Raw genomic sequence first — 18,744 nt, 5'->3', positions numbered from 1 at the left:
GGAAAGAATTATACACACTTCCTTTCAGCCAGGAAATGATCATCAGTCTGCTAATCTCCTTTCCTCTCCTGAGCAGGGAGAGAATCAGGGCGTCTCAGAGCAGTTTCCTCCCCCGTCCGGCCTCTGATTCTCCCCATCTCAAAGCAGGGTGGATGGTTTAAGATATCCAAGGTCAGATGCGGGGAGGCGGGTTTATCTCCTCCTCCTTCTTAACCTCTCCCAGTCTAATCATTTGCCACATGCTGCTGGCCAGCCTGCCTTTGACATCTCTCCCCAGGCCCTCCTTTCCTCTAACTACCATCCTACAGCTTCCTCCCGGTCCCTCTGAGTCCAGGCTCTCCCCAAAGGTGCCCTCCTGTCCCGAGGCCTCTCCCTCTCCATCACAGCCCGAGCTTTGTCTTCAGAGTGCCGATCACCACCTGAAGTCGTCTCCTTTAACACCGTCTCCTCCCGCTCAACTGTAGGCTCCATCAGCTCAAGGACCTTGGCATGTATATGTGGTTCATCGGAATCCTCTGCGCAGCATGATGCATGTCACATAGCATGTACTAAAGAAGTGCCTGCTGAATATTTCTCGAATGAAAGGAAGGGTCAATGTATGGAAGAGAAGAAGGGTAAGTGGATGGGAGAATGAGTCGTAAATGAATGGACGGACGAAGGGTGAATGGATGGAGGGATGGACAGACAAGTATATGGAGGGATGGATGGAGGGATGGATGGATAGATAAGTGAAAGAATGGATGGATGAGTGTCTGCCTGAAAGTGTGAATAGATGTATGAAAGAGTGGATGGCTGGGTGAAAGGTTGAAGGGATGGGTAGGTGGGAGAAAAAACATGAGCTAAATTTTTCCAAAAGGAACTTCTTTTGCAGACACTCAACCCTCCAAGCTCCAATGAAACAATTTATTGTTAAAGCATAGTGGTGCCAATGGCAGCGTCCTCACTGAGAGGACCAGCCCAACCCCCGTCTGTGAATTGGGGGTCTTCTCCGTCCAAAACGCCAGTGGCTGGTGGGAGACAACGGCTGAAGGGAGGGAAGGTCAAAGGAGGGAGTTCACAGTGTCTGAGCCTAACTTACGGGCTCCCTGAGGCTGATCTAGACGGATGATCTAAAGAAGTGGCAGGATACACATTCGAGGGATCTTTCTAGAAGCTTGTCTGTGATTCTACAGCAGGCCTTGAGTCACATGTCTTCTTTTTTTTTTCTATTTCAAACTGCAGGCTGAAAGTTCTGGAAGACGATAAAAGTGGCTGTCAGTGTCATTCATTCAAAGAGCACCCTTAAGCCCTACTGTGTGATAGGGGCTTTCTACTTTCTAGGGACAGGAGATACCACCACGAACAAGAGGAACAAGAAGACTTTGCTGGGCTTACAATCTGGAGGAGAAGCGTGGAGACACGACAGATTAAACACATGTTCCCTCCAGAAGGCGATAAGGGGAGGCCTCGGGATCTGAGAGGCAGTGATGAGAAGCAGCCGGTCATGCAAAAACGAAGGGGAGGGACTTCCCTGGTGGCACAGTGGTTAGGAAACCACGTGCCAACGCAGGGGACACGGGTTCGAGCCCTGGTCTGGGAAGATCCCACATGCTGCGGAGCAACTAAGCCCATGCACCATAACTACTGAGCCTGTGGTCTAGAGCCCGCGAGCCACAACTACTGAGCCCGTGAGCCACAACTACTGAGCCCGTGCGCCTAGAGCCCCTGCTCCGCAACAAGAAAAGCCACCACAATGAGAAGCCCGCGCACTGCAAGGAAGAGTAGCCCCCACTCACCTCAACTAGAGAAAGCCCGTGCATAGCAACGAAAACCCAACACAGCCAAAAATAATAAATAAATAAATTAATTAAGTAAAAAAGAAGGGGAAAATCGTCACAGACCATGCGAATGGCAAGTGCAAAGGTCCTGAGGTAGGATTGCGCTCGGCCTGGCCTAGAATCTGAGGGGTAGTTGGGCACTCGGGCCAAGGCAGAGGCAAGATGATCCTCAAGGTACTCCAAAGTCCCTGGGCTCCTTAAGGAGCATCTCTTCGTTAAGTTCCTAACCAAGGGACAAACTTGCCACTGAGTAAGTGGTCCCCAGAGAGTGAGCTGTAATGATCCTGAAAGGGGCCGTTCGGTCTTTAGCTTTTAAATTTCCATGGTACCGGAGGGTGGGGGACAGGGAGATGCTGTAAGACAGGCCAGCACTGACGGGAAGGCTGGACTCACCCACTCGGTAAATATGGGCGGAATATTTATGAGCCAGGCCAGTGACGTGAGTGGGCAACACAGAGATGCAGAGACAGACGTGACCCGGCCCTCCCAGAGCTCACCGCCAGCAGGTGACCACACTCGGGGGAACTGGGCAGAGGCAGAGCCCTGGAGGAGAGGGCTAGAAGAGACTTAGCAACCGCCTGGAGGGACAGGGCTGGGGTCAGAGAGGGGTGTGGGAGGACCCAGAGGTCTCTCGGGACAGCTGGGGGTTGGGGGGACACAAAGACTTCACGCCTTCACTTTTGGAGAGTGTCTGTGATTAAGGCAGGGAGCCTGCTAGGTTACTGAACAAACAAACAAACAACCTGGGATTTTTGGAGCGCTCTGCACCCAGGCACTGTGTGAAGAGCTGGATACACATGTTATCTCGTGTCTTCAGCTCTGGGATGTGAGCAAGGGTGGCAGGGCTGAAGAAGCACCTGTCGTCAAGGTGCCAACGGAAGACGACCACTGTGGGAGACAGGCTGCCACCCACAAAGATGCTCCTCAAGACGCACGTGGGCCTGCTTCCTCGGCCATGGCACTGCTGAGAGCAGGGCGGCCTGTGTGTCGCACGACAGGGAGCAGCGTCCCCCGCCTCGACCCCTGAGGTGCCAGCAGCACCTCTCCCCAGGCGTGACCACCAGAAATGTCTCCAGACGCTGCCAAATGGCCCCTGGGGGAACACTGCCTCTGTCTGAGAACCGCTGAGTTGGACAGACACTGAGCTTTGAATCCAGACAGACATGTGAGAGAAATGACAACCCCACGGACAGGGGACGGCCTTGGGGAAGCGTCTCCTCAGAACCCATCCATGCCGCCTCGCCAAAATGAACCGTCAAGTGAACTGAGTTTATAATTTTGACCTTCCACAGATTCCTGTACGCTCTCACTCAGTGCTAAGGGGAGTGTAAATGAGTGAGTACAGCCCCCAGGTGGAGCAATCTGCTTATCTCCTTCAAAAGAAATCCATCCTCAGGCCTGTATGCAGACGGGTGTTCAAGGTGTTTTGTCTGGAAAACAAAAGCCTGGCAAAGCAAGCAAACACCCAGCCACTGGCGTTATAAAGAGCATCCTTCATCCCCGCCATGGGAGCGCTGCAAGACTGCGGGGGAAGGAACCAAACAGTATGAGTTGCCCTTCCCCATTATCCCAAGGAACGGCCATATGGGCTCAGTGGAACAACAACGAAAAAGGCAAAAGGACCAATACAGCCCCTTTTATAAAGATGTGGAATGTTTTGTCAATGTGTTCGTCCACGTGTTGTACGGTGTGGCCTTTCTACTTCCTGGGCGTTAGCTCCCCTACTTCCTGTATGTGTATGCTTACTGTAGTCAAACAGTCATCACACACACACACACACACACACACACACACACACACGAGCAAGGTGAGGCACTGGACACAGAGCCAGGGGTTTTGGTGGGGGAGAGATGGGGTTTTGGGGGGAGTGACCCAAAGGAAAGCAGAGACTGCAGGTGGATGGGTAGAGGGATGGAGGGAAGAGAAAAGGGACAGAGAAAGACAGAGACTGCCAACATCTCGGTGCTAACTTCCAGGCCCCGAATCCAGTCACACCTAAAGCTTCCCCCTCGGAATGTTCTAGTGACAAGGGCCAATCAATTGCCCTTTTCCTTAAAGCCAGTTTGAGTCGAGTTCCTGCTACTTGTGATGCCTGGGGGCTGGAAGGTTCAAGAATCCTGTGGAAAAAGGCAGCAGCTCACTGGGAAGTTGGCTCCTGGAGTATAAACATCAAATGGCATGGGTGGAAACAGCGGTGGGAGCTGGGGAGAGGGTTAAGCCTCACAAACTCTTCCCACTGGAACCCACCTAGGGTACCACCTGGAGGTCCAAGGGGTCATAGGCCGACACCCGCAGATCCTGCAGCAGGGCTTCCAGATTGTTCCTCAGGGCGGTGTAGGGCGGCTTCTCCTCGTACTTGAGGGCCATCACCACCTTCAGGTACTCCCGCAGGGTCTCTGTGGTCAAGACACGGGAGGAACCTGAGAGGGGTACCCAACCCAGAGCCTGAGGGGCTCTGCCTAGAGGGTCTCAACAATGGTGCCCATTTGCTCAGTGCTTCCTCTGTGCCTGGCACTGCCATGGCCACGGCCACTTAGATTTAAATTGGTTTTTTTTTGGAAAACGTGAAACATAAGCAACAGGAGAGCGGTACCATGAACAGCAGCATACCCGTCACCCAGTCTCATCAGCTGTCAACTCATGCCCATCTTGTTTCATCAAAACCCCTACCCCTTCTCCCTCCTGTATTGTTTTAAAGCAAATCCAGGCTGATTATACGATTTTATCTCTAACTATTTGGTGGGTATCTCTAAATGGGAGCCAGCAAGCTTTTACTGTAAAGTGCCAGAGAATAAATATTTTTGGCTTTGTACGCCGGGAGTCTGTGTGGCCAGGACCCAACTCAGCTGTTCTCCCACAAAAGGCCCACAGAAGGCAGGAAGCCAATGGGCGTAGCTATGCACCAAGACTACTTTATTTATGGACTCTGCAGCTTGAACTTCAGACAGGTTTCATGTGTCACAAAATATTCTTCTCTTGACTTTTTTCCCCAGCCATTTCAAAAGGTAAAACAGGGCTTCCCTGGTGGCACAGTGGTTGAGAATCTGCCTGCCAATGCAGCGGACACGGGTTCGAGCCCTGGTCTGGGAAGATCCCACATGCCGCAGAGCAGCTAGGCCCGTGAGCCACAACTACTGAGCCTGCGTGTCTGGAGCCTGTGCTCCACAACAAGAGAGTCTGCGATAGTGAGAGGCCCGCGCACCGCGATGAAGAGTGGCCCCCGCTTGCCGCAACTAGAGAAAGCCCTCGCACAGAAATGAAGACCGAACACAGCCAAAAATAAATAAATAAATAAATTAATTAAAAAAAAAAAAAAAGGTAAAACAATTCTTAGGGGAATTCCCTTGCAGTCCTGTGGTTGTGACTCCGTGATTCCACTGCAGGGGGCACGGGTTGGATCCCTGGTCAGGGAACGAAGATCCCGCAAGTCAGGGTACGCGGCCAAAAAAACCCCCACAAAAACTTAGTTCACTGGCTTACAAAACCAGGCTGGCTGCCCCAGGGACGGAGTTTAAAAGATAGAGGCTGTTTTGAAAGATAAAGCCTTTTTGTTGTCTGTTTTCCCTAAATAGCACAATGCCATTATTACACTTTTTAAAAGTGCCAATTATGAAACCAATAATCATAAGAGCTCCCACTTGAGCAATGTCTGTCTCAGGCTGGCTCTGAGCACGTTTAATTAGGGCTGCAGCAGAAGCTAAGGCAGCACCCTTGGGCCCAGTTCTACGCTGAATTCTCGGGACAAACCTCGGGAGGTGAGGGCTATTATTGGCCCCATTTTACACGTGGGGAAGCGGAAGCTCAGAGAGGCTGTAAACCTGGGGCTGAACTTCCTTCTGGCCCCGCCCACCCCAAGCCCGGACCCACCAGCCCCACTGGCGCCACTGGCTCCGCTTCCCCGTGACTGGCTTAGAATCTCAGAGCTGCAATAAACTAACCGGGGGGCTCCTTGTTTTTGTTTTTTTGGCCATGCTGGCGCAGCTTGCGTAATCTCAGTTCCCCGACCAGGGATTGAACCTGGCCGGGCCCTGGGCAGTAAAAGCCTGGCATTCTAACCACTAGACCACCAGGGAACTCCCAATGGAGCTCATTCTTACGGAGCAAGAGCCCGAGGCTGGAGGGGAGAGTGACCTGAGCAGCAGAGACATGATTTGAATCCAGGGATGTCAGGTAATTTAAAAATGAGTCCTTACAGAGCTGGAGGGGATAAACTATACTTTTCCGGCTGTCTTTCTGCCTCATGTTTAGAGAGCAATGTAGACGTCCTATAGCAGGGACGCTGGAAAAAACCACTCGCCCAAACAAAACAAAAACAGCCTCAATCTTCAATAATAGGGATTGGCTTTAAAAATGATGGTTTACATGAAAAGATGCTCACCATCGCTAATTATTAGAGAAATGCAAATTGAAGCTACAATGAGGTATCGCCTCACTCCGGTCAGAATGGCCATCAGCGAAAAGTCTACAAATAATAAATTCTGGAAAGGGTGTGGAGAAAAGGGAACCCTCCTACACTGTTGGTGGGAATGTAAAGTGGTGCAGCCACTATGGAGAACAGTATGGATGTTCCTTAAAAAACTAAAAATAGAATTACCATATGAACCAGCAATCCCACTTCTGGGCATGTATCTGGAGAAACCTCTAATTCACAAACATACACACACACCAATATTCATAGCATCACTATTTGAAGTAGGCAAGACAGGGAAGCAACGTAAATGACCATTGACAGATGAATGAATAAAGAAGCCGTGGCATATATATATATATATATATATATATATATATATATACACACACACACACACACACACACACACATATATACATATATATACAGTGGAATATTACTCAGCCAAAAAAAGAATGAAATAATGCCATTTGCAGCAACATGGGTTATCAAACTAAGTGAAGTAAGCCAGACAGAGAAAGACAAATATCATATGATATTGCTTATATGTAGAATCTAAAAAAAAAAAAAGATACAAATGAAATTATAAACAAAACAGAAATAGAGATATAATTAGAAATACATTTTATAATATAAAATATAAATATATTATAAGATGTATTTCTAATTATAACCCATTACTCACATACATATATATGAGTATAAATATGTATCACTGAAGATATGGCATTTCCTTAACTTCTGTAAGGCATTCATATTTTTTTGTCTGTTTTTTAATTTTTAAAAATCCTGTTTTCGGGGGCTTCCCTGGTGGCGCAGTGGTTGAGAATCTGCCTGCCAACGCAGGGGACACGGGTTCGAGCCCTGGTCTGGGAAGATCCCACATGCCGCAGAACAGCTGGGCCCGTGAGCCACAATTACTGAGCCTGTGCGTCTGGAGCCTGTGCTCCGCAACAAGAGAGGCCGCGATAGTGAGAGGCCCGCGCACCGTGATGAAGAGTGGCCCCCGCTTGCCACAACTAGAGAAAGCCCTTGCACAGAAACGAAGACCCAACACAGCCATAAATAAATAAATTAATTAATTAATTTAAAAAAAAAATCCTGTTTTTGACCCGTTAAACGGATTTCAGGACTGACTAATGAGTCAGAACTGTAGTTTTAACTGACGTTAAGTGTATTATACCACAATTTAAAAAAATACCCATAAAATTCTACAAGTATTGACACAGAAATCTCTAAGGTATCACCGTCTTAAATGAAAAAGTAAGTCAGAGACCAATATACGTAATATGATTCCATTAAAAAAACCCACACATTATGTGTGTATGGTTGCATGTGTGTGTGTGTTGCTGTTATTACTGTTCAGACACACTTCTGAAATTTGGGAGAAGATTTTTGTTTTTCTACAAGGGGCACAAATACATGTGTGATTTGGAAAACTCAAAGAAGGAAAATAGAGGGGTGGTAAAGAGAGGCATCTGGGATGCGCCTGAGCCCCGGTCCCTCCATGGCCCCCGCCGGCTCCCTCCTCTTGGGACATACCTGAGGTATTGATCCAGCGACTGCGCTGTCCCACGAGGCCTTCTGGGTTGTCAAGAAACCTGAGAGGGCAGAGGTACATGTGAAAGGCCTTTTAGGGAAGGACAGCAACCTTCTGAAACTGGATGTCTGGTAGATGTGCCCTAGTTCTCATTATTCACGGTAGTTATGCCTTGGACACTGAAGGAGCAAATTCTGAGCCAGGAGTTTACCAGAAGCACAGCTTCCAATTCCAACATTTTTACCAACTGATCAATACATCACCTGGTTTTACCTGTGTGCCTAAAGACATCTTATTTAATATAATGTTGAGTCATTCACATGGATCTCTGGCCCAACAGCACTATAGTTCACACCTGAAGGAGGCTTATCTCACACACGTATTTCCTTGCGCTTAGCACTTCATCACTATGCTTGGGGCCATTTTAAACAGCAAAATCCCCCCCCAAAAGCATAAAAGTGTGGAAAATGTGGCACTAAACAGACCACATGAAGGACACTTGTGAGCTGAAACAAGAAGGCAGAGTGTTGCCTTGTTCAACCTCGGCTAGGATCATGTGCATCGGGCAACTCAAAATTTTCTCCACTCTGCGTGTCTGAGAATGACTTTGAAAGCCATTCAAAGTATTGATTTTGGGGTTACAAATACATTTTAGGGAAGAGGTCAATTCACAAATACAGAATCTGTGAATAATGAGGATCAACTGTCTATCCACACACATTTGTATACATATACATGTATAAATACACAGACACACAGACACACAGACACACACACACACACACACCCTCTTGGACCACTCAAGAAAAATGAAAGTTGGGGGGGGAGGGATAAACAAGGAGGTTAAGGACCTACTGTATATAGCACAGGAAACTCTACTCAATATTTTGTAATAATCTATAAGGGAAAAGAATCTGAAATAGAATATATATATGTTCACATATATATTCATATATATATATTCATATATATATAACTGAATCACTGTGCTGTATGATGAAACTAACATGCTGGGGACTTTCCTGGTGGTGCAGTGGTTAAGAACCCGCCTGCCAATGCAGGGGACACGGGTTTGATCCCTGGTCCGGGAAGATCACACATGCCGTGGAGCAACTAAGCCCGTGCGCCACAACTATTGAGCCTGCGCTCTAGAGCCTGTGAGCCACGACAACTGAGCCCTCGTGCCACAACTACTGAAGCCCGCACGCCTAGAGCCCGTGCTCCGCAACAAGAGAAGCCACCGCAATGAGAAGCACGCCCACCGCAACAAAGAGTAGCCCTGCTCTCCGCAACTAGAGAAAGCCTGCATGCGGCAACAAAGACCCAATGCAGCCAAAAATAAATAAATAAAATAAATTTATTCCCCTTCCCCTCCCCTACAGCCCAGAAGTCCCCAAGCCCCACCCTCCTGCTCCCCAACACTCTCTGCCCCATCCCCCTCTCTGTCCACGGCTCTAAGCCCAACTCAGGCCTCACCCTTTCTCCCTGGACCCCAGCCTCCTCCCCAGTTTTCCATGCACCCCCCCCCCCCCACAGCCCCAGAGAGTCTTTCTATGCCCAAGTGGACCCTGCACCTCCCTGCTCACAGCCCTCCTGTGGTTCCCCAGTGCCCTGCTGGGAAACCTCTGGCACCAAAGCCACCAGCCCCTGTGGCTTTGTCTCCCTGACTTCCTCCCTCCCGTCTCATGCTCCAGTCACACCAAACTCCTTCTAGTCCCCCAACCAGGTCACACATCCACCCACATCTCCTGGCCTCTGTACATACTGCTCCTCTGCCTTTGGCAGCCTTTCCCCACCTTGACCCCCAGTACGTGGCTGCTCTCCCTTCTGGACATGGCTTGAGGGCTGGTCCCCTGGAAGCTTCCCCTGGACCCCTGCAGGTGCAGGAAACGGATCCCTGCCGAGTGTTTGCACACCCTGCGCATAGGTCCACGGATCCCCTACAGCTACTGTCATATGTGCACAAGAAGGGCTGGGTCTGACCCTCGTCTCTCCCTAGCAGCCTCAGGATGTATGTGGTAAATGATTGAGCGAGCGAGTGATGGCAGAAAAGAGCTGTGCCAGCCTCAGGACGTTGTAAACTGTGTGAGCAATTCTCCCATCACAGGCTGTCACTGTGTTCGTGGGACCTCCCCGCCCAGCGGCAGCCTTGAGAGCAGGGACCCAACTCCGACCGTAGTCTGTGCTTTCCCAGCTGGGAGCCTTGCACAACAGTAAGCCATGGGGAATCAAATTGCCTTCCTCTTTCTTTTATTCATTCATTGTCATGAACTAGAACTTTCAAAAAAATGAATACATATTTGCTGAGTGAATGGAAAAAAGCCACGCACACCAGTAAGACTTCGGAGAGGACAGGTTAGGGCTCCGGAAAACGTGCATGTGGCAACACTGCCCCCTTGTGGGCCGTTTGGTTACTGCCTCAAGTCAACCGACAGAGGCTGGGCTGGGGGTGTCTAGAATGAGTCCCACATCACCACTGATGCTCCCTGTGGAGCATCTTCATGTTCCCCGCCCTCCCTCTGTGATCGTGACTGGGATCTGGGGTTCTGGAAGGAACTCTTACTTATTCTGAAGTCACTGATATGAAAATGATTACTAAGACCTATTTTATTTACTCTGCGTCCGACTTGACAAGGGCAGAGCCTCTTAGTGAAGCATTTCACAGTCACATTTGATTAACTCCTGTGAAGGGGAAGGTGGGAGAGAGGTGAAAAGGGAGATAAGACTGTTCTTAGGAGTTCGAGGAGGTAGAGGGAGGGAGGATCCAACCCAGTGGAGCCTCAGGAAGCAGGTTCAGAATGTACGAATGAACGAACAGAGGGTTCACATATGTGACACGCTGTCTGCCCAGAAATCTTGCCTCCCCTTTGCCTGCCTGGGAAGCTCCTCGGCCGACCGGGTCAGGCGCCTCTTGGGTAAGGGCTCCCAGCAGCCCCGAGGCAGGTCACGTGCCTCCCCCCTGCTCCCACAATGCCCCGGGGCTGCCTCCACCCTCACAGGCACCGCCCACTTCCTGCCTGCGTGTCTCCTCCCGGGCCTGGGAACCTCCAAACCTGGGGCTGCATCTGCCCGACCCGTGTGCCCACGCGGAAGCCCAGGCCTGGGTGTGAAGAAGGTTCACGCCTTCTTTCCTTAGTCGTTCATCCATCCTGCAACTATCTCATGAGCACCCACAACGTGCCAAGCGCTGTACTGCGAACAACACAGTGACAAGAGAGCTGACGCGGTCCCTGCCTTCAGAGAAATCCGACTAAAGGGGGTACTGCGGAGGAGTCCGCTACCTGGCACCCCGTGTCACTCCTCCCCTGCGATGGCAGAATCCCAGGGGTCGGCAGCCACGGGCTGGAGACATTTCCCAGCCCCCACTGCAGCTTGGGGTGGCCACGGGACCAAGAGACATGTCATTTCCGGTCCTGCCCTCTAAAAGCAACGGGAGTCAGTGGCACTAGAGCTCGCACCCAGTATGAGGGGGGCCGAGGTGCTCCACAACCCTTGGTCTCCTACCTCGGGACTGTTAGTGAGAAGGAAGTCAAGATCTACCTCCTTTGAGCCGCAGTCTTTCGGGGTCTCCTCGTAAGAGCAACTCAGCCTCCTCACTAACACAGCAGAGCGCTTCAAGGAGCAGTTCACAAACTTCAGCCTCACTTAACCGCTTTAGCGGCTGGGCTGTGGCCTCCGACTACTTGTGTTGCTAATTCTGTGACTCGTTTTCACCTGGCTTCAATGCAAAAATGGAAAACTACTGGAAAACTAGACAATAAGTGCAGAAAGAAATTAAGGAAGCAGGGAAGTGGGCTCATGTTCTGGCAGGTTCTGATGCAGAGGAAACCTGGGAGCTGAAAGCTGCTCTTTCTCTGTCGTCTCTTCGTCCTTCAGCAGAGGTGTCGGGGCATATCAGCACGGAAGTGGGACCTCCTACTTGCCTCCCTGCCTTTCTGGAGGTGATTCATCTGTCACCACTGCCATGAGACCTGCCCTGGCCTTTAAACGTAAAACAGCAGGCAGGCCCACACCCTGACAGCCCCCCTGATGGCTACCCAGGGTTCCGACCCGATGGCCCCCACCGTCTGACCTCTGCCATGCTGTGTGTTTCACTATCTCTGTACTGTCTATCTCCCCCATTAGAAAGCGAGTTCCCTGAGGGCAGGGATGTTTGTCCTAGTTACTCCTGTATCCTCAGGCCCTGGAATAGAGCCTGGTGCATGGGAGGTGCTCCACGAGTATTTGGTGAGTGGAGGACAGCTGCACCCAAACACCACCAATCCACGTGCGATACGCCTCCCGTACTTGGGAGATACTAGCTTCCAGGTGAAAGGGCCTCCTCTGGAGTCAAATGACCTGGGAGCAACTCTAATCAGCTGTGTGACCTGGGCTGATTACCTAAGGTCTCTGTGCTTTCAGATCATGAGCACACTTAGCTCAGAGCTGCTCTGAGGATGACACAGGGGAGCACTGCCCTCACTGCCCGGCACAGGAAAGTGTACAATAAAGGTCAGCCTTGAACAGGTCATTACGGGCAGGCCAATGTGACGGGCGTCCCTTCCTCTGAGCGTGAACAAGCAGGAGACCTGATGCAGTGGGGGCGAGGGAAGGGCTCCCTGGGGAGTGACGACTAAGCTGAAACCTGAAGGAGGGTGAGATTTGGGGCATGGCATCTGGGTGTGTGTTCCATCGGCATAAATCAAACATAACATATTTCAAACACAACATGTTCTTCAAGGACACAGCTACATCTAAAATTAATTGAGGAGAAGCACTGAGCTTCTTTAACAATGTAAAGTTAAAAAAATACAGCATTGAGTGAAAGAAAGAAAGAGAATGAAATTTAGAGCACAGTACCATTTATGCAAGTTAAATACACTCATCATATGTTGTATAAGGACATACACGTGTCTATACAAACTTATTTGAAAGCAGTAGTCAGAAGCAGTAAAGTTGATGCACGTGTAATGATGGGGTTAAAGTGCTGAGTGAAAAAAGCCAGAAACAGGTGAGATTCAGAACAGAATACCATTTATGCAAGTCAAATACACACAGTGCCACCACCGTCATGCAAGTTTAAGGATACAAGTACATTTACACAAGCATATCGGTAGGACATATATTCAGCAAGTATGTGTGTCCACAGTTGAGAGATCGGAAGTTGGGGGATAATAAAGGGGGCAAAATAAAATGAGAGAGAGGCGCAACACGAACCAACAACTGAGAACTTAAAAGTACGACAGACTCAATGCTGTTCACTGGAGAGTTTTCCCTCTTCCCACTCTGCACACTTTTCCTGGATAATCTCTCACCCTCTCCCAGGGCTTCTGCTGACAATTCCTGAGACACTGCTGGGGTCTAAGGCTCCGTTTGGACTTCATTCCTGCACTTCAGATGGGAGAGCCAACCATCTCCTGGATGGCCCCTCCTGGATGACTCCTCTTGGGGCAACTCTCACACCCCAAGGCTATACCAGATCTTGAATCCCAACATGTGGACCTGCAGAGCTTCCCTGTGTCTAGCTGTCTACTGTCCTTGGTGCTGAAGACCAAAGCCCCTGTGCTCGCTTCCCTCTGCGCCCAGCTGCCCTCTGTCCTTGGTGCTGAGCAGCACCTCCCTTAGCACCGAGGTGCCCTGTCCTTGGTGCTGAACCACACCACCCAGCTCTTCCGGTTTTACCCCGCCGTCCTTGGTGCTGAACGTCTAAAACAGAACTAGCAGGACCGGGCGCTTTTACATGCAGAGGTGAGGGAAGCATGTAAAAGAGGCCAGTGTTGCCAGATGCTGAGGCAGGGCCCAGGCCAAATTGTTCCGGTTGCCCGTGTGTCCCCGTGGGAGTGAATGAATCATGGTGTCCTGTACACTGTGAGCATTTTCTACAGGCCAGGCTCTGTGCTGAGTGCTGTGTACCTGACTCCCCCAAATCCTTCCACAGCCCCCCGAGGTGGGTGCTAATAGGATCCCACCTGAAGGAGGGCACTGAGGCTTGTGGAGGTTAAGCTGCCCACCCAACACCCTGCAGCAATGGGGCTGGAGTCTGACCCCAGGCAGTGTGGCTCCAGAGCCCACGCTCCTGTCTGCTGGAATGGACGGTAGAGCAGATTCCCGAGAACTGCAGAGGCCTTGACTCTGCCAGATGCCACCTCCCCCTCTTTTCTGTTCCCTGTTGGGTTCTCGGCTTCAGCCCCACCTGCAGGGGTGCTGGGCCAGTGCTGGGCTCTGCTGACCCCCAGACTCACTTCTGTTTCAGCTCCATGATTTCCTCGGTGTTGGGAAGGCACTTCGTCCATGGCAGGGTCCCATAGAGCCACTTCAGCAGACAGTAGCCCAGGGTCTGGAGGTCACTGCGGCGGGAGGGCCCTGGGGAGGGAGGGGAGGAGGTGGCGGCTCAGTCCAGATGTTCCGCTCACTGACACCCCCCCCTTCCTTTCTCTCATGGACTCAAGCACGGGCTCACACACTCAACCACCCAAACATACAGGCTCCCGTCTGTTCATTCACTTTTCACTCACCTACTCTCAGTCCCTCATGCGTCTCTCAATTACTCATTCACTCCCTCAGCCATCCCTTCATCCCCGCTTTCACTAGCTCACTCCCTCATCTACTTGTCTTTCATTCATGCACCTATTTGTTCAATGAGTCCTCAGAGCCCTGTGTGCCAGGCCCCCTCCCACATTCTTAAAACACAGGTAAGAGTTTGGTTGGGTCCCAGCCCTTGACAGTCCTTGACAGTCCAGTGGAGAGATAGTTATAGCGTGGGATCACCTGGGTTATAGAGGAGACAGAACAGGGCATGAGGGAACGCAGAAGGATGGGCACTGAACTCAGCCTCACTCAGTAGGGGAGGGCAAAGGAGACAGCAGGGTTTGATTTTTCTTATGCTTCCTAAATCACATGATGTAGACAACACTCCATATAAGCATTCAACAAACACGGAGAGTTGACTGTGCCAGACCTTCGCCCTCTGGTGCTGGAGGCACAGGTACCATCGCTTCCCTGGGGGAGCTTAGAGTAGTGGGAGGATGCGGGCAGGCACATGGATGGTCATGATATCAAGGGGTTTGGGAAAGAGAGGCCGAGACCTCCTCCAGGAATCTTCTTCTCAAAGTGCTCTCTTCTCTCCCCATACACCTTCCTTGGATAATTTCATTCCCATCCCTGGGCTTCAACTGACAACTCCTGAGATACTGCTGACATCTGAGTCTCCATCCAGACCTCGCTCCTGTGCTGCAGACGTGGATAGCCAATTGCTTACTCAACAGCCCCTCCTAGATGACTCTTGGGCAACTCTGACGCTCCAAGTCTACACAGATCCTGAACGTGAACCTCTGGACCTGCAGGGCTTCCTTGCAGCCAACCGCTCAGTGCCCTTGGTGCTGGGCTACTGCCCCACAGTGCCCTAATGTGTGGGGGCGCTATCCATGGTCCTGAGTCCCTACTGTGGCTCCCCCACTCAGCCTGACTCCTGTGTTTGGCCATCTGCTGTCCGTGGCTGTGAAAACCTACAGCTGCCCTTGTCCGAGAATCATGTCTCCACGGTCCCGAGCCCCTTCTCTGGCCTCTTACCACATCCCTTGTGCAGGTCCATGCTAATGAACTCAAGGTCCCCCTCATGTGGGTTCCTGCTGCCTTCGGTGTACGCCACGTGTGTGCCATCTGGCGAATAGCGGAAGGTGAAGCCGTAGCCTGCCAGGGTCACCTGTGTGGACGTGGGGAGAAGCCATACAGTTTGAAGGTTAGGAGCTCGGATTCTGGAGTCAGAGATTTCAATCGTGGGTGCAGTTTGAAACATAATGCCGAGCAGTACAGAAGGGTGTGAAAAGAACACAAACCAACTGTCCCCCATCACTGCTCAGCCCCCCTAAACCCACTGTCCAGAAGCAACCACTAATACAGATGCTTATGTGTTATTTCACATCATTTTCTTTAAATAATCAGTAAACACATGTGGACGGGGAGGGGGCTCTAGTTTCCCACACATGGATCACACTCTGCCTCCTGCTGGGCACACAGCTCACTGCACTTTAATAGTGTATTAACTCTAGAGCCAGACAGACCAGGTTCCAATGCCAGCTTGGCCCTTTAGTGGCCATAAACTTTGGTTAAATTATGAAACTTCTCTGTGCTTTGATTTCTCCATTTGGAAAATGAAGATAATGATAGTCCTCACCTTGCAGGGTTGTTAGGAGGCTTACCTGAGTTTAAAACAAAAAGTCCGTATCTACTACACACACAAAATTAGCCACATCAGCTTTTTAATGGCTGCATTTAAAAAAAAGATTTAATTAATTAATTAATTTATTTATGGCTGCGTCGGGTCTTCGTTGCTGTGCGCGGGCTTTCTCTAGTTGCGGCGAGCGGGGGCTACTCTTCACTGCAGTGAGCGGCTTCTCATTGCAGTGGCTTCTCTTGTTGCAGAGCATGGGCTCTAGGCATGCAGGCTCAGTAGTTGTGGTGCATGGGCTTAGTTGCTCTGCGGCATGTGGGATCTTCCTGGACCAGGGCTCAAACCCGTGTCCCCTGCATTGGCAGGCGGATTCTTAACCACTGAGCCACCAGGGAAGTCCCTAATGGCTGCATCTTATTCTGTCGAATGGAGAGTAGACAACTGTTGGCTTTGGCCATGTGAGACCTGCATCTTTTTCTGCTGGTCACAGTTTGTGATGGTTAATTTTATGTGTCAGCCTGACTGGGCCCCAGGGTACCCAGACATGTAGCCAAAGGTTATTCTGGGTGTGTCTGTGAGGGTGTATCTGGATGAGATGAATACTGGTATCAGGAGACTGAATAAAACAGACCGCCCTCTCTAGTGTGCACGGGCCTCATCGGATCAGTTGAGCAGAACACACAGGCTGAGTGAAAGGGAATGCCTCCTGCCTGACCACTTGAGCCGAACATCAGCCTTTTCCTGCCTTTAGATGTGAACAGAAATATTGGCTCTTCTCGGGTCTCGAGCCTGCCAGCTTTCAGACTGGAAATCACACAATCAACTCTCCTGGCTTTCAGGCCTTTGGGCTCTGACTAGACCACATTAGCAGCTCTCCTGGTCTCCAGCTTGGCGACTGCACATCTAGGTCCCTAGATCAGCTTCCATAATTGTCTGAGTCAACTCCTTATAATAAACCTCTTTCTCTCTCTTACATATATACGCACACACACACACATACACATTCTATTGGTTCTGTTTCTTTAGAGAGCTCTGACTAATATGGTTCCAGGATTTTTCTCTGGGATCACCCCTCTCCAATTCTCAGTCCATGTGTTTGAGGTGGGGTTCACCTGATTTATATTTCCACTGGGGTTGCTAAACTGAGGGGATTTGAGCCTCATTTGCTGGTATTTATTTTGTTACCATAGGGAAGACAGTTTGCCTGATTATGAGCAATGCAAACACAAGAGCCCAGGAATGGAAGAGCCAGCTTCCCAATGACAGGGCCTGAGTTCTTAGATTCAGCCATGCTTGAAGCCAGTGAAGTCCTAGATTTTTCCACTCCATGGAGCAATAAATTGCACTTGGCCCTTTTTAAACTTTTTTTTTTCCTTTTTCTTTTTTGCTTAAGGCATGTTAAATTGGGTTTCTGTCATTAGCAGGAGTAATTAGAATTTACTTTAAAATACTAATTAGTACTCTGCTGGGAGTATATATTTGAGGTTTTCCAATTTTACTGTCACAATCAATGTTGTCAGGAACATTTTGTACATGTATCTCCGAATATATGGATAAGATACGTTCCTAAAAGAGGACCCGGTGGATCAAAAAACATATGCATTTAAATTTTGACTGCTATGTTCAAATTACCTTCCAAAAAGGTTGCCCATTTCATACTTCCAATAGTATATAAAGAATTCCTAGTTCCTTACATCCTTATCAGCAAGAGATATTATTTTTAATTTTGTCCACCCAAAGGGTAAAAATAGTGTATTTTAAGTTTAATTGCTATGACTATTAGGGAGGTTGAGCATCTTTTCATACATTTAACTAACCTGTGGATTTCTTTTTCTACGAACTGCTTTTCCTATCCTTTGTCTATTTTTCTACTAAGTTACTTATCTCTTCTTATTTATTTGAAGGAACTCTTTATACGTGATGGATAGCAATTCTTTGTCTGCAGTAAGCATTGTGAAATGCATGCAGGTTTTGAGACAGGTGAGCTCCTGAGCCCAGAGAGCCCCCAGGATGGGGGAGGACCTGGCTATTACCTGGCACAAGTCCTCTGGATTCACAAAGATATTCTCAGCTGTCACATTGCCATGAACGTACTCATTCTCATGGAGGAACTTCAGCGCATCCAGCTGGGGGGAAGAAAGCAAGCATCTCCATGAGCAGCAGGCTGACACAAAGCTCCGGAGGGAACCCCCACTGTTGGGCCTGGGGTCACATGGTGCTACTTGTGATGGGGGTGGGGTGGTGGTTCAAGCCTGACTACTCCTAAGTGAAGCATCAGGAAGCCCACCCTGACAGCACACCTAAGCATGTCTTCTAATTAAGCCTTTGAAAAATTCAGCATTAAAGCTGATATTTGGTTTTCCATTGACCTCTTCTGTCTATCTCTTAGCTGATCTCAGGAGGGGAAGAAGCGGGTTACTTATTGACCTCCTGCAAGAAAGAAAACCCAGCGCTCATGTACATCAAAGAGGTTTTGTCTCATTCGCCCTAGGGAGCAGAAATACATTTAGTTAAGTAATTTATATTTTGATCTCTAGCTCTGACTTTTCCATTGAGCTCATATATTGAACTGCCCAGGTATTCTTACATCTTGATTACAACCTAAACCCCCGTCGACTCCAAGGCTCTACTGCCCACCAAGTTCTGCTTGTTCAAACTCTCCATCCCCACAGCCCAGCTCCTCCTCAGGCCTGGTCCTCTCTGTGCTGACCTCACCCAGCCTCCATCTACCCCCTCCAGCCCGTCCCCACACGGCCCACAGGGTCTTTCTACACCCAGAGCTGACCCTGTCCTTCCCGTATTCCCAATCCTCGCGTGGCTCCCCGGC

General features: G+C 49.9%; 1 protein-coding gene across 8 annotated transcripts in view; it reads right to left on the bottom strand.

Moving 5' to 3' along the window:
- Positions 1-889: 889 nt before the first annotated feature.
- The window catches only part of VRK3 (VRK serine/threonine kinase 3), a 66,370-nt gene continuing 48,515 nt past the window's right edge, over positions 890-18,744 (bottom strand). For 6 of the 8 annotated variants that reach the window (XM_059904113.1, XM_059904112.1, XM_059904114.1 and 3 more), the window contains 6 exons: positions 17,951-18,043; positions 15,317-15,449; positions 13,990-14,110; positions 7,771-7,829; positions 4,077-4,213; positions 890-1,231 (listed from right to left, as the gene is read on the bottom strand). In XM_059904113.1, coding sequence (XP_059760096.1) covers positions 1,211-1,231; positions 4,077-4,213; positions 7,771-7,829; positions 13,990-14,110; positions 15,317-15,449; positions 17,951-18,043 — 564 coding nt within the window. In that variant the 3' untranslated portion in view covers positions 890-1,210. Of the gene's footprint in view, positions 1,232-4,064; positions 4,214-7,770; positions 7,830-13,989; positions 14,111-15,316; positions 15,450-17,950; positions 18,044-18,744 lie in introns of all 8 variants that reach the window. The other 2 variants (XM_059904115.1, XM_059904118.1) reach the window with 2 other exon arrangements.

The sequence above is a fragment of the Balaenoptera ricei genome, chromosome 19 (genome assembly GCF_028023285.1).
Source record: "Balaenoptera ricei isolate mBalRic1 chromosome 19, mBalRic1.hap2, whole genome shotgun sequence".
Classification (NCBI taxonomy): Eukaryota; Metazoa; Chordata; class Mammalia; order Artiodactyla; family Balaenopteridae; genus Balaenoptera; species Balaenoptera ricei.
The sequence above is the reverse complement of the archived record's forward strand: the minus strand, read 5'-3'. Positions and strand labels throughout refer to the sequence as shown.